Source organism: Camarhynchus parvulus, chromosome 4, assembly GCF_901933205.1.
Source record: "Camarhynchus parvulus chromosome 4, STF_HiC, whole genome shotgun sequence".
Lineage (NCBI taxonomy): Eukaryota > Metazoa > Chordata > Aves > Passeriformes > Thraupidae > Camarhynchus > Camarhynchus parvulus.
In genome coordinates, this window is record NC_044574.1 from 39,477,262 (window position 1) to 39,491,857 (window position 14,596).

The 14,596-nt window shown below is 34.6% G+C and overlaps 1 protein-coding gene across 5 annotated transcripts in view; it reads left to right on the top strand.

The window, feature by feature from the left end:
• Positions 1 to 14,596, top strand: part of MARCHF1 (membrane associated ring-CH-type finger 1) — a 221,702-nt gene that overhangs the window by 134,237 nt on the left and 72,869 nt on the right. For 2 of the 5 annotated variants that reach the window (XM_030946794.1, XM_030946795.1), the window contains exon 2: positions 865 to 1,004. The exons of 2 other annotated variants lie outside the window; for them this stretch is intronic. In XM_030946794.1, the coding sequence (XP_030802654.1) occupies positions 903 to 1,004 (102 nt within the window). In that variant the 5' untranslated portion in view covers positions 865 to 902. The remainder of the gene's footprint in view (positions 1 to 864; positions 1,005 to 14,596) is intronic. One more of the 5 variants, XM_030946796.1, reaches the window with a different exon arrangement.

Sequence of the window (14,596 nt, forward strand, 5' to 3'; positions counted from 1 at the left end):
AATTACAATATGTTATCAACAACCAGATTAGAAATTGCTTCAGATGTTTAGAATAAAATTTTTCTAAGTTGTTTTTTGTAATTAATTAGCGAAGTTTTGCACTGATTACCTCCATTGCCAACTTCGCTTGGGAAGAAACAGACTGTGAGATTTTAAACATACTTATGAAGGTTTCTTACACTTAATAGCATGCTGTACTAGTGCTGCATTTCCAGAATGTGGTCATGTTACTTACAAGGTATTTTGTTATTGTTTCAAAATAGAAGTAAATTCAGAGGCAATTTGTAGTTGGCACAGAGCATTTATTTCTGGTGTGCCTGCATTAGTTTTTGCTATTTACAACACATCCTAGCATAGCACTTCAAGATGAGCCAGGTATTCTGGAGTGTCTGGGTACATACAGGTTTGTGTGTTTTCACACCGTTTATTTGTATCTAGTATCTGCTGCTGATTTAGGGCTATTTCTCCTTATTTCGTTGAATGTGGGGGTTTGTATCCAAATGCTATATAAATTTTGGAATGGTGCTAGTCTCAGAGGTATTCAGTAATAAAATCCCTTTAAAATAACACTTTTAAAATTAAAGTTAAAACTTGAGGAAGATTTAACATGGAGAGAAGGCATTGTAATTGCTGGCACTAAAATAGTATTAATGCATGTAAGGTGCACTGAAAATGCATGACTCTTTTCTAACCTTTATGGTTTAACACTTTGGAATAATTTAGAAAAACATGTTCTTTTAAAAATATGTTTTATTAGCTTGTTCAGATGTAACTTAAAAAGCTGTTTTTAAAGGCATGCATCCAGAGACATGCACACAATGAATTCAAAGTGTCAATGTTTCAGGGAATCTAAATTATTTTCAGAATTTCAGAAATTGAGAAGGGATAAGTGGAAGGAGAAAATGTTGGGCTGGTGCCAAGCGATAGCTCGTAACCCTCACAGACTTCCAAACAGCACAAGAACACCCGAGGTCTCAGGTGATGCTTCACATAACTCTACTTTGGTGAGTGAAAAGTTGCATTTCGTGACAGTGGCATGCTCAGAACTTGAGAGGTGTTAAATTTATTTTTAAAATTGTACTGTTTGCCATTGCTTGCATTTCCTCCATGTGTGAAACCCTTTGATATAACATGTTTGCTCTTTCAGTTTGCTTTTTTTTTGTCTCTTATGTAATGCATGGTTCGTTGTGACTTGCATGCTGTGTCTATAAAACAGTATTAAAGTTTTGTGAATGAAGTATTTAAGCAGGAGATGACCGAATATGGGTCACTTACATTCTTTGTGATCCTAGTCAGTGCAATGGCATTTGGTCTCTGATGAATACAGCTGGACATTATCTAAAGGCACCTCATTTACTCTTTGTTCCTGCCTGTAACAGGAACAAAGTATCGTGTGTCTAAACTCGTGTCAGACAGCTGGATTTTAAAATTATCTTTATATATTAAACAGGCTGTTGCAAGAGATGGTTGAGTTTCTGCATGCAAAGCTATTGATAGTAGATGTTCAGGCAATGTAAAGTTGACAGTTTACATGGTGGAGTTAAAATGTAGCATGTGAAACTGAATAAAGTTACTCATTGATAAGAATTTTAATCCTGCAGTTTTTGTTCATTGAAATAAAGCCACTTACATCAGTAGACTTGGCCAGGTGAGTAAGAACTGGTATTTGTATGTAAAGGCTTCCAACTGCCCTGTCTCTAAGAGCAAAAATTGTCTACTTGTCTGCTTGTTTTAATTCAACTGACATTTTCAGGCTACAGCAAGACTGAATATTTGAAACATATCCAATTCACTATGCCTGCTCCAATTTCATTAATGAGTGGTAAATAAGCACTATATTTCCCTATCCTAAGAAACAGGAGTGATCAGGAAATACTGCCCTGCAGTTCTTGAAACATGGACAGGATGACATCTAAGCTAAAAGGTGAATAATTGTTCCTAACCACTGAAGAAATGTGGTACTCCAAATGAAGAGACAGTGGTCTGCTTGAAATCTGTTGAAGTTTTGGTGAAATAAAGCCCCTAATTAATGTGGCAAAATTATTGTGTTCAGTGGTAAATTATATAGAACGTAAGTTTCCGCTATAGAAGAGAACACAAAAAGACAGCAGTAAAAGCTGCAAAATTTATAGTTTTATGTATATATTGTAGAATATTATTATAGCTCACTTTCCTCTGGAATATTTCAGAGAAATAAAAGGAAATTAAAAATCAATGATTCTATGAAAAAAGATGCCAAGTATATTATCCCCACATTTAATTACTATTGCTATTTTATTTTTAAATTTTATTCAATTGCTTTTACTATTTAGCTATTAATAGTAACAGGAGGTAGCTATTACAGAATTGGGATATGTGGAAATTTGCATACTTTGATTTCTGCTTGACTGCTATTCAACATTTAATTTGTTTTGATATTCATGAGATAAGCATTCCAATCTACCAGATGGGGTTTAGAAATGATGAACTGGAAATACAGTTCAGAACTGGTGAATCCATAGACTTAGCATCTTTTAACCCTATTAATATTAAAACTTGTTCAAAAATAAGCTTGCATGTCGACTAAAGTGTGTGAGAAAGCCAGAAAAATAAATTACTGGGGACAATACTGTGTGTCATTTAATATCATGATTGGCTGTAGAACAATAATCTTCACAACAGGAAATAAAACAGTAATGTCTCTTGAAGCCTGTCAAGCTTTCCTTTTCATTTTCTTTGCTTCCCACACTCTTAACCATGACTTTTTCTATCCCTCACGTCTGAAGAAAATTATATTCAGTATAAGCTTTTGCTGGCAATATCTTTCCAACTTGCAGGATGTTGACTGAAAATCCTTTTTTCACTTGTGAACACTTTTAATCTGAAATTTTGTTTGAGATCAATTTTGATTTTGCTTAGTAGTCATTACCTTTTCAATATTGAAAAATTTTCTGGATGGTCTTGAGTTAAGATGCAGAGTTTAGCACTAGAAACTGAAAAATAATGAAACAGCAGAAAATAAAGAATATAGCGAATTGTTCTAAGTGTACAAAGCCACTTCCAATGAGCTATTCTAGCCCCTTCTTTCTGAATGAAACTTCATTTTTCAGTGCATTGCAGCTCCTCTGTGGACCTGATTCCCTCAGTATGGGTTTATTTGGTGAGTCTTGTGCCCATGTGAGTCTGTGTCATGAAGACCCAGCTCTTTGCTTCCTTATTCTGTAGGTGACAAGTCTGGGTTTGGAAGGAAGCAAAGTGGAATATAGACTGCATCTTTTTTTGACCTCTGCCATACGCTTTTGTGTACACTTCTGATACAGCAGAATGTCTTCTTTATTCCAGAATTTCAGCTAAGGCATTGAAAAATACTTTCCATTTAAAACTAAACCCCAAAGTGGGCATTTCACAATGCCACTTTTCTGAGGGAAAGTGATCTGGAAATGGCAGGCAACTCTCATTAATTTTTTCACAGAATCCTAGAATACCAGGATGGAAGGAATCTCAAGGATCATCTGGTCCAGCCTTCCTTGGCATAAGCACCATATAGACAAGATGGCACAGCACCCTGTCCTGCTCAGTCTTAAAAATATCCAGTGCTGGGGAATCCAGCACCTTTCCTTTGGGGATTATTTCGATGGCTCGTTGTTCTCATTGCAGAACATTTTCCTCTTGTGTCTAATCAGAGTACGCCCAACTTGTACCCATTACTTGTATTTTGCTTCAAACTCCTTCTAAAAGAGAGTCTTCATCTTCTTTGTAGCCGCCCTTGAAATCCTGGAATGTGATGATAATGTATATCTCTCCTAAACTTTCCTTTCTCAAGGCTGAACAAACCCAGTTCTCTCAGCCTTTCCTTGTGTGGCAGGCTTCCCAGTCCATTTTTATGGAAAGAAATATTTTTCTCTCTGTGAAAAGCAGAAGGGAGCTTGCGGAGCGGAAGCAGGTTATGATCGTTAAGAAATTGCTTTTTTCATTAAGCAAGTAAATGGAACACTGCACAGCAGTGGAGAAAAAATACAGAAGAATTAAGCTTATGAAAACACTGGAATGTATTTAAAGAGTTTAATAAAAGCAGTTGCACCATTTCATTTTATTTGATGTTAAGATGTTCCAGCTTCATCCAAATCAAATAAATTCTGAAATATTTTAGCAGAATTCAACTAAGGCATCTTGGAAACATTTTTCTGTTACTGTTGTCAACTTAATTATAATAATACTCCCAAGCTTTATCACCTTAGTCTACTTCATTTGAAGATTAAAACCTTGCCCTCAGTTTTAGATGGCACTCTAGCTTCTTGGTTCTGAGCACACCTTGAAAATTTTGAATCATTCTCTCATCAAAGGAGGCTTAAGTTCTCAAAAAATACTGTTTCATATTGTAGGTTTGGGATTTGGGGGGTTGTATTGATAGTTTCAGATTCGCAGTGAGTAAATATTTTTTTTTTACTTAAAACAATTTCATATAGTCATTTAACTTGCTGTAATAGAACATAAACCAAGAATTGGCTTTGCTTCTCTGATAGCTAGAGATCATCTCTTTATCAAGCTGAATTTATTATCAGTTTGTTTCTGTATACCTTGTTTCTAAACTTTGAAGAGCCATCCTTTGTAATGTTCATCATATTTTGAGAGACCTGTAATACAGCATTCCCTTTTTGTCATAGTTTCCATATTCCCATGAGTATCTTAAAAGGTCTTGTCTGTTCCTTCTCCAGCTTGAACAGGAATGACCAGTTATGGACAGTATTCTAGATCAAGCTTTCTGTTCCTAACAGTTGTAACATTATTGCCTGTCCAGTAGCACATTTATCATACTGCATAATTTAGCATCACTTTATTGATACTTTTTTGTAGCTACTGTTTTTGTTTTGAGCTCAAACCTCTAGACTATGTTGAATTATAATACACGAAAACTGTATAAATTCAAATTATTAATGTTTTTCTATACTTTCTATTCACCAGGCAATATGAGAGTTCTAATAGTGTAAGAATGATTTATTACTGTATGATCTTTAAAGGTCCCATCTAACCCTAACCATTCTTTATATCTGGGATCTTTATCTAAACACCCAAACTTAATTTCAGAATAAGAAAGAGTTCTTCATCTGAGTTTGAAGTGTTTGGCTGCCTGATTTTCATCAATTTAATGTAATTCCTTGACAATCTTTGAAATAGGGTACATCTAAGTTTTCTTTTATACTGCAAGCCTTGAACTGTTAATCTGACAGGGAGTGATAGGATGTTTAAGATCTGTATTTTAATTTGTCATAAGAAAACCACGTAATTTAAAACTCAATAACTAGATGTGAGAAAAGAGTAATTATCTAAGAATATGGAGTTGTTTTCTTCTGAATTACCATCTTATTTCTATAACTGTTAAGTAGATTTTATGAATAAGACTGCAGAACCAGCTAGGAAATCCACAATACTATACCTAAAAAGGTCTCTATAAACTAATTTTAAAAATATGGTAGTAACATTAATATAATGGCCCAACAACGTGTACATGTGGGTAAAACTATGGAAGAGAGATTATGCAGAGAAATGTAATTTTAAAAGGTGTAGAGTTGTTCACCAGTATAAGAAATTATATGATTTCCCCAAGTATCTGTTCTTGGTAAAGTCATGAAAACTGCTCCTTGTACTGTGGGTGATCCACATCCTTCTGCACAGTGCAGCATGCTGCCCAGCAGGGCAATTGTTTTAACAATGTATTGCTTTACAATTTACAGGATCAGCCTAAGCTGGCAGTGGCCTCAGGAGCCATGCCACCCCAGGCCAATCTTGTTGATTTTCCTTATATTTAAAGCCAATTAGCAGTTGTAACCTTGGTTACCATCACCTTCTACGTTCTCACCATGAATGTGATAGTGAGGATGTTAAGTTGTTAAGAGCTCATTTGTGCTCCTTTTCTATGCATACATAAACAATTAGAGCAGGGTAGATGTAGGCCAAAACTTTTGGGTAAGTCTCCACCAATGTCAATTATTATTATGATTGGCAAAGATATGGTCAAGTTTTTACATATTTGACCAGTGATTTCAGTTAGACTTCCCCTATGGCAGGCTTAAAATGACAATCCTCACTTACAGAATTTTCATTTTGTTTTTTCTAACCAAAACCAGAGGCTACATAGAAAATTAATATTACTTTAAATATGTATGCACAAAAATAACTTTAATATGGGAGGAAAAAAGAGAAGCTTATCTGAATGCTGGATTCAATAAGGCAGTAAGGTTGTAATATTGTCATTATCGTTATTAATATTATTGTTATTATACTGCTATGTTTTATTTAGCTTTATAACTCAAATTATATTTCAGGTTTTTTAGCTGTTAGGTTTCTGCATTTATTATCAGTGAAATTTGCAATAAAATTTTTTCTCTAGATAAAATTACTATAAAAAGACATTGACATAAAATATGTGTTAAATGTCTTTGTAACTGTTTGAATAAGTTGTATTCAACTCTTTATTTTCCCCAGAATATTTCATGCATCTAGTGTCTCACAGCAACATGTGCTCACAAAATTGCTTCAAATCTATTTCATATAAATTATTCATAATTTGTTTCCTTTTTGTATAATTGAAGCTGTCATTAATCTTTCACTTAGGGAAAAGGAGCATCATTTCAATGTAGAATTTAACACCTATTAATTTTTTAGCTTTGAGGATGAGAGCTATGCCTGACTGCATTAGACTGTTTCACAGAACTTTTGACTGAAAGTTCAATAAATTATTTTTCTAGAAATTTTTCATATGTTCATAAAAAACTTATATTTAAAGTATGTAAAACTCCAGGTTATGTGATGTAGTGTTACAGATACTGAAACAAGAGGGAGTTGCCAGACTACCATTTAGTTTCTATCTGGCAAATGAGTTCTTGAAAATGAGAAAATCAGACAGGGCCAAGTAATTAACCTAAGTTTTTATAAGATGAAATTGAGTTATTCTCATTGTAGTTCAGTGAAGCCTTCAGTCCCATCATTAAGTGAACACACACACCGTAGTGGGGAAGTCAAGATGATAGGAAGCATCAGAGGTATTGCCATTACTGCCAGAGTAATACCAGCAAGGAAAGCTATGAAAGCATATCATGTTAGGAAAAAAAAATGAAAAAAGGTGGTGGTGGAAGATGATAATGCACTTTATCTTGTTTAAAAATCTCAAGGTAACACTAAATGTTCAAGTTATATTGCAAGTTTATTTATACTCCCATTCCTCAGATTCCCTAGCATTTGTATATTTTGCTGTCCCATGCTACTTGAATGACAAGACCCAGCAACAGCTTAAGGATAAGCTCTCTACTGCGCTGACTACTGCAGTTTGTGTAATTCAGTGCTCTAAACAGAAATATGTATGCATAATTTGTTTAAATAGTCTATACTGATACCATTTGCAGGCTTGCAAATATGTGAATATGTGCATGTAAGTTTGCATAGTGTGTATGTATATATATGTGTGTATTTCAACCCTGCTAGTTTAACTTTTACCTAATCATTTTAGTTTCTGCAACAGGATTCATTCTCACTCTGAAGTGGTTTGCAAAGTAATGATTGCTGCAAAATATATTCCCAAATATATTCTTAAGAGGAAAATAGGGTTGTACATGCACACCTAGAAGCCATTTCCTGCATTCATATCCGTATGTAAGTTTTGTTACAGACAGGGGTGGAAGAAGAAGAAAGTAGCAAAGCTACAGGGAGCTGTGTATTGCCCTAGATGCATCCCTGATGTATTCTTCTGCTTTGCTCTCCTCAGTAAAAGTCTTCCCAATACTGAATTGGTTTGGTGTTGGTTTTGTGTCCTAGAGGCTGCGCAGTGCAGCCCGTCTCTGCAGCTGTACTCCCACTGCTGTGCCGGAGCCTCATGAATGTGTGCTGTCCATTTCAGCACATATTCAGCAGCACTGTGCTCCAGGCTTTCCTGCAGATAATGAGCCTGCACATGTCAGGGCTGTCATGTGGGCACCTAGCCTGGCTAGGGACAGCCTGAGTCCTCATGGCAGCTCTCTGTCGTTCTTCCTTTTATCGTATAGAGGCGTCTGTAGCATAGAAGATTAAGTAGGGCCTCTTGAAATCTGAAACGTGTGATTTCCCTTTCTTTGTGGTTTTGATGGAGAAATGAGATGGAATAGGGTCTGGGGAGATATCATACCTTCAAATTAAATATAACCTTTATAAGCAGATTCTTCCAAAAATATGATCTGGTAGGTCTCTGAAATCGAATGCCCCTGTTTTGTATTGTCAGTGTCACTGAACACTTGCCATTGCAGCTGGAGTTGTGGTGTTCCCTTTAAACAAAAACAGCAACAGAAAGTGCAGGAGAGGAAAGGAATCATAATTATTGTGTAGGTTAAAGCACTGACTTCTGTTGTGTGTAACTTCCATGTAACTTTGTGAAAGTAATTTCTACTGTATTATTTCAGCCTCATTAATATGAACTAATGAACACTTGAGATGAAATTTAACTTAAAATTGTAAGGTGCTTCAATCCTCTAGAGACGAAGGTGTTAGACTTATTCTGGTTGATAGTGGAAGGATTTAATAACTTTGGATAATTAATACAAGGAAGGAGGAGAAAATATAGCAAAGACCTAGTTTTTTTCTCAAGATGAATCAACAGACAGGCTGCAGTTTAGTGTTTGATCCACAGGAGATGGAGATAACTGGATGAACCAGGCACCCTGCTGCAATTTCAGAGGTGTTCAAATATTTGTCTTAGAAATGCCAGTCCTTTCAATTTCATTAACATGGGTATGTGGTCAGAGATGGCTGTATGTGGATGCTGACCATAATCACTTGTGTTGACTCTGCTGACTGAGAAAGAAAACTGCTTGTGACCTTGTTAGGCTAATTACCTCTGGGGTTAATCTCTTATTCCCTCCCCCTGGCCCTTGCATAAAGTATGAGATGGGAGTAATAGGATAAGGTGGAGAAGGGGAAATTTAAACTGAAGGTGAAGACCATAATCTTGGCAATAACATGACTTAGGCTGCTGAGTGATTTTATGCTGGGGGTTACATAAATCCCATGTCTGTGGTACTTGAAATTTGGAATGGAAATGGAAATATTTGCTATGATTTTTTTTTTAGCTTTTTTTCTGTCTCTGATTTTCTGTCCATGTAGGTTTTTTTTCTCTTTCTAAAGGAAATATTTTCCTCTTTCTAAAGGAAATATTTGCTAGGATACTAAACAGTAGTCCTAGAAAGACTTTGGTTTTGTTTGTTTTAAGATTAGGATTCTAAACTGTGTATGAAAAAAACACATTAAAATGTCTTTTTTGGAAAGGTAGTTGGCTATAAAATATTTGAATTGAAAATGACAGATTATGTCATTTTTCTATGAACTTTTATTCCTTCCACAGAAATTAATTTGATAGCTTGTAGAAATTTTGCCTTCCTTTCTTTCCTGTGTTAAAAAAAGGAAAAAAAAGATCAAAAATGTGAAGGAACAAATACTCAGAGAAAAAAAAATTGAAGGACATAGAAGATTGTATTAATTCCATGCAATCCCGTTTTACTCTTCCTGGATATTATTTGGCGCCTCACATTATCTTAAGTCCCAGAGAAGAATCTGCTGTAGGGCTATCGCTACTGGCAGTCAGTCCATAATTGGCATTTTTAGTATGGCCATTGGAATAAATATGTAACAAATATGTAAATAAAAGGGAAAGGTGTATTGTGGAATAAAAAGTTGTTGTGAATAAAGCTCATTTGCTGTACAAGCCATTAATTTGAACTTGTGTTCTCCTTAGACAAAGAACCTCCCAAACAAGCAAACAAAAGGAAAACCCCCAAAACTGACATATCTGCAGGCTTGTTACCTTTTGTAGTTCATAGAGAAGCTCTTGAGTACAGGCTCTGACTTGAGTAAATTTGAAGGCAGGCAGAATAAACTTATATGTAGAGAAATTTATGGTAATGAGGTCATTGAGCAGATGTGCATTGATGCTGCTCCATCTAATTACAAACTCACAGTAGAGGAAGACAACAGCAGCAGTGCAGGCGCTTCTGAGAGCTCCCAGGGTGCTCTGTCAGTAGTGGGGTGCATCAAAACTGTATCTATATTATATATATTATTTTACCTATCTGATGCTGAAATAATTGAATTAATTTTTGTATTATGGAAACTTGTGTTTATTGAATTGTGTTTGATGTTTGTTTTTGCTGGGTAATAATATTCCAGGATGTGTTAATTGCTTCATGTAATCTTTGTAATCTATAAATATTAATGCTTATGAAATGTTAATAACAGCTGATAAAAACAAAATGCAGAAAAATGAGCTATTCAATTAATCAATTTAAATTATAATTGCATGAATAATTACTAAATTGTCAAAACATCAATAATTGTGTGTGTTGAACTACAGTAGTATGGGATAGGTTGAGTATTTTATGTAGACGTAGTATGATTTCCCTTTGGTTTTGTTGCTGTTGTGGGTTAAGACCATTTTGTTTAGAATTGAGATTATAAAATGCTGAAGGTCTCATCTTGTGAATAGCCAGTTCAAGACACTTATGTCATTTTTAAAGAAGTGCTAAGGTCCCAGTACCATAAATGTCTAATGGTGCTCCCTATCTGAAAATCCTGGTCTGTAATCAAGAGGGGTGTTTTCAAATGCGTGAAGATAAATTTTGGGTTTAAGTCATTGTTTTGGGGTTTCAATAAAAATGGTTGTCCTTTCAGGGAACCAGTAGAAGTTATATGTTTAGAATATGTGAAGTGATGCATCTCAGAGTTGATGTTACTGATATCAAGTTCCTACAGTGAATTTTTTTAAATAATGAGAGGGTGAGTCAGACAGGATTAAAAAAAATATTATTATGTAAAGGAGAGAGAAAATGGAATGAGGAAGATAATAGAGGAAAAAAAGGGAAAAAAGTGAATACTGTATTGTAAATACTGACAGATGTCAAGTCCACTTTGATAAGTATCTTGTACGACTCTGACTTCACTTGTTCTGCAAAGAAAGTTTGCTTTCTTCCAAATGCTTTATCTCACCATATTCACAGTTCACCTTGGCTCCTGTAGTAAGCAATATCAATTAGCTGAATATTCACTGCGTTGACACTTCCAGCTAAATCCAGTTTTCATGTTCTGTGGGTGCCTACACTTTTGGCATGCAAATATGTTTAAAATACAGTGTAAAATTTTTTTGAGGTATTTATCACTAATCTGTTGTTTTTGAGGGTCTGTTCTAAGGAAACAGAGTTTTTATGTGCACCATCATTGACAGAAATCACAAACAGTCATCTTGCTGTACTTTAGTCATTGGAACATTAATTTTTCTTGCTTGATCTTACATGTTGATCATGTTTCTTTCTCAAAATAGACTTACTGAACATACAGGATGACATAATTAATGTACATTTGCATTTTGGAAATCTTTTTCCCTTGGATGCAAAAAGTGATTAAAATACAAAGAATTCTGCAAAGTGGGACATTAAAACTTCCTTTTAATGCTGTAAGTGACCTAAAAGTTTTTTGTTTAACAGAAACAAAAAGTTTTCAAGTAATACATCTTCATTTATAGGGTTGAATCAAGAAATTTTAACTTCAGGATTGTCTTGAAAGCATGGTCTCTTCTTCTTTAAAAGAAAAAAAAATCCTATTTTTATATGAGTTTTCTTAGTGAGGTCAGATACGAAAGACTTTTCAACTCAGTGTTTAGAGTTTGAAGAACCATTTGCAAGGAGGTAGGTTTTTAACAATGTGGGTTACAGTAACACAAGTTAATGCTTTGGTCAGTCAGTGCCTGACATGGAAAATGCTCTGCTCCTCAGCTTCTCAGATGCATAAGGTATGCAATTTCTGTAGCAATTTTGCATATTTATGTTCAATTCAAAGTGATTTGAAAAGCAATTGTTTTCTTGCAGGCGAAAATAAATAACTGAAAGCAACTTAGTTTTGTTACATGAGAAAATTCTACATGGCTATCTATGGTTTGGCTATCTATGTGTTTGTTTTTGGGAGGCAATTAACCACATAAAGGCCAGTCAGAGTGGGGTCTGTGCGTACCTGTGCATTCATGCATTCCAGAGTGACCAGCAAATTGTCTGCATTAAAATGTGGTGTGGAGTCCAGCATGTACTTTAAACAGCAGTCAAAACAAAATCACTACAAGGAAAGAGCCTCTTTCATTTTTTGAATCTTTTATTTTTTGTCATCTAGAGATCATAGCATTAGGAGTTTTGTTTCTAGGGGCCATTGTCTGGAGGTTTTGTGTTCTATTTTTTTTTTTAATTGCATGGTGCAGGTAAACTCTTCTTTTATCAAAATATGTATAAAGGTAGAAGAATATCTGAGAATTTTGTTTTCTGTTAGCTCATAGGGCATCACACCGAGTCCACTTTTTCACATTTGAAACAGTGTAGTGGCTTGGATGAGACCTGACCTGTATGTTCTTTGTTCTATATTGAGAGGTTGAATTTTTCTGATTACAAGTTTTTATTTTGCTTTAATACAGATTGCCTCCTGCAGAGAAATAAGCTAAAAAGCATTCTGAAATGCTTGCAGACTTGCAGCAATAACTCTCTGGTAAAGTAAATATAATTTTTAACTTAAACTGTTAGAACTTCTCTTAAAAACCTAATGTGTTTACTTGAATTAAATGAGGTAATGCACTTTTGAGTATTTTTATACATTATTTTATTAGATATAGTTTAAAGGCAAAGATAAATGGAGTAGGCTCCATGGGATAAACTCTGATGTGGCTGTGTGTATAATAATAAGCAAAATATATTTATTTTAGTTCATTATTGCTAAAAACAAAGCAAGACAGTTCTCCAATGCAGCTTAGTAGCGTTTGGTTTTCACTGGAGGTAGTAGAGTGTCTACTTTGATTCACAGTATTTTATTGTTTTTCCAAATAACTCAAATACCTTACCTACAATATAACATCTGTGTTACCACAGAATTTTCAGTGATGGTGTAGACATCTCTGTTCAAACAAGCTGAGCACTTCTTTAGGGCTTTCTGCACACTACCACAGCCTCAGGTTTAGTGCTTAGACCACTTGAAATCTGAAAAATTATATAAACAAAAGCATGACATAAAATCAAGAATCAGTAACTTGTGGCACACATGAATGATGTAAAGTTTTGCAGTTTATGTTTTAGTTATTTCCTAAACCTTCCATTTGCCTTGGACTGATTGCAGACACCAAGAAATGTAACTGCTTCAAGATTTATTGGCTGTCTTTACGTTATTCCATTAGCCACCTCAGGCTGCTTCAATTTTCCTAGCAGACATCACTACTGCTAGTATTACTGTTGTTATTGCTATTATAGTTATTTACATAAAACAAGAAATCAGAACATTTACATTATTTTTTCAAGAATATAAAATTTATAAGTACTTTGGGAAAGGATGAGTATTTCCATATCGGACATGAGAATTAAATTGCTGCTAAGTTTTCTGTGCCATGAGAAAGAATGAGGAGAGAAAAGACATTTTACTGGGTTTTTTTCTAAATGGAGTGTGTGAGTAGAATTATATACATGATACTGAAGACCAGGGGGTTTACATGTTCACTCCTTTCCCCTTCAGACACAATATTAAATGAAGCTCAAGACTAAGAAACGACAGCTTTTTAAAATACATTATTTAGAAAGCTGAGAGTGAAAATTTAATGTATTCCCATGCATTTGACCTGTAGGTTATCTTTAAAACAATATTAAAATATTAGATTCAGCAGGATGTCTGTGAATAACATGTCTGCTCAAGAAAGCTTATTCGTTTTCTCTAATAGCCTTCCAGTCACTGCCTCTGGATTTGGATGTCCTGAGATTGTTATATTAATGGAAACAGTGTAGTTGAAATGGCTTTATAATCCTCACTAAAACCTATGCCATCAAGAGATATCTGTGATGAAACTTCCCACAATCATGAAGCTGTTTTTGACTTTCATGCAAATGCTTTTTTCTTGGAAACATATATTTTTTGTATTGAGTTCTGAAAAACTCACCTTTTGAACAAAACCATGACTTTTGCTTTGTGTTGTAACAAGTAAATTTATTGTTAATAGAAGTTGAGTCATTGTTGAGTTCCTTTGATTAGAAAAGTTTTTAAAAAATTTAGTTGAAGTTGAGGTTTAAGTTTTCAGAATTGTATTCTAAGCTCTTCTTTGAAATAGTAAAAAATAAAACCTTTCAAACACTTCAAACTTGAAAATCACATTCAGAATATTCTACATTGCCCTTCCTGATTTCCCATCATTCCCCATCCCATCATTTCCCACCCAGTCTCAGCTGTGCACATCTGTCTTCCCCAGATCTAAAGGTCTTTTCTATTAGGAGGGAATTATTGTAGGATTTGGTTTTCAAATTTCAAATCCTCAGCAATGGACAGCACAGAGATCTTTGTGGGGAGAGGGGAAGGTTTTGAACACCATTTTCTACTATTTTACTTTTCATTTTATTGACTGTGTATAATTTTTCAATAAATTTAAAGTCAAAACTTAAATACTAAACATTAGAAATATTTTTGTTCTGATTTAAAAAATCTTGTCTGATTTTCAGATTAGAATAGATTTGGGCAAAACCAGTTTCATGCCTGAAAATCTGCTGTAGAAGGTTCAGTAATGAAAGATATGACTGGTTTTGATAGAGCACCCAAC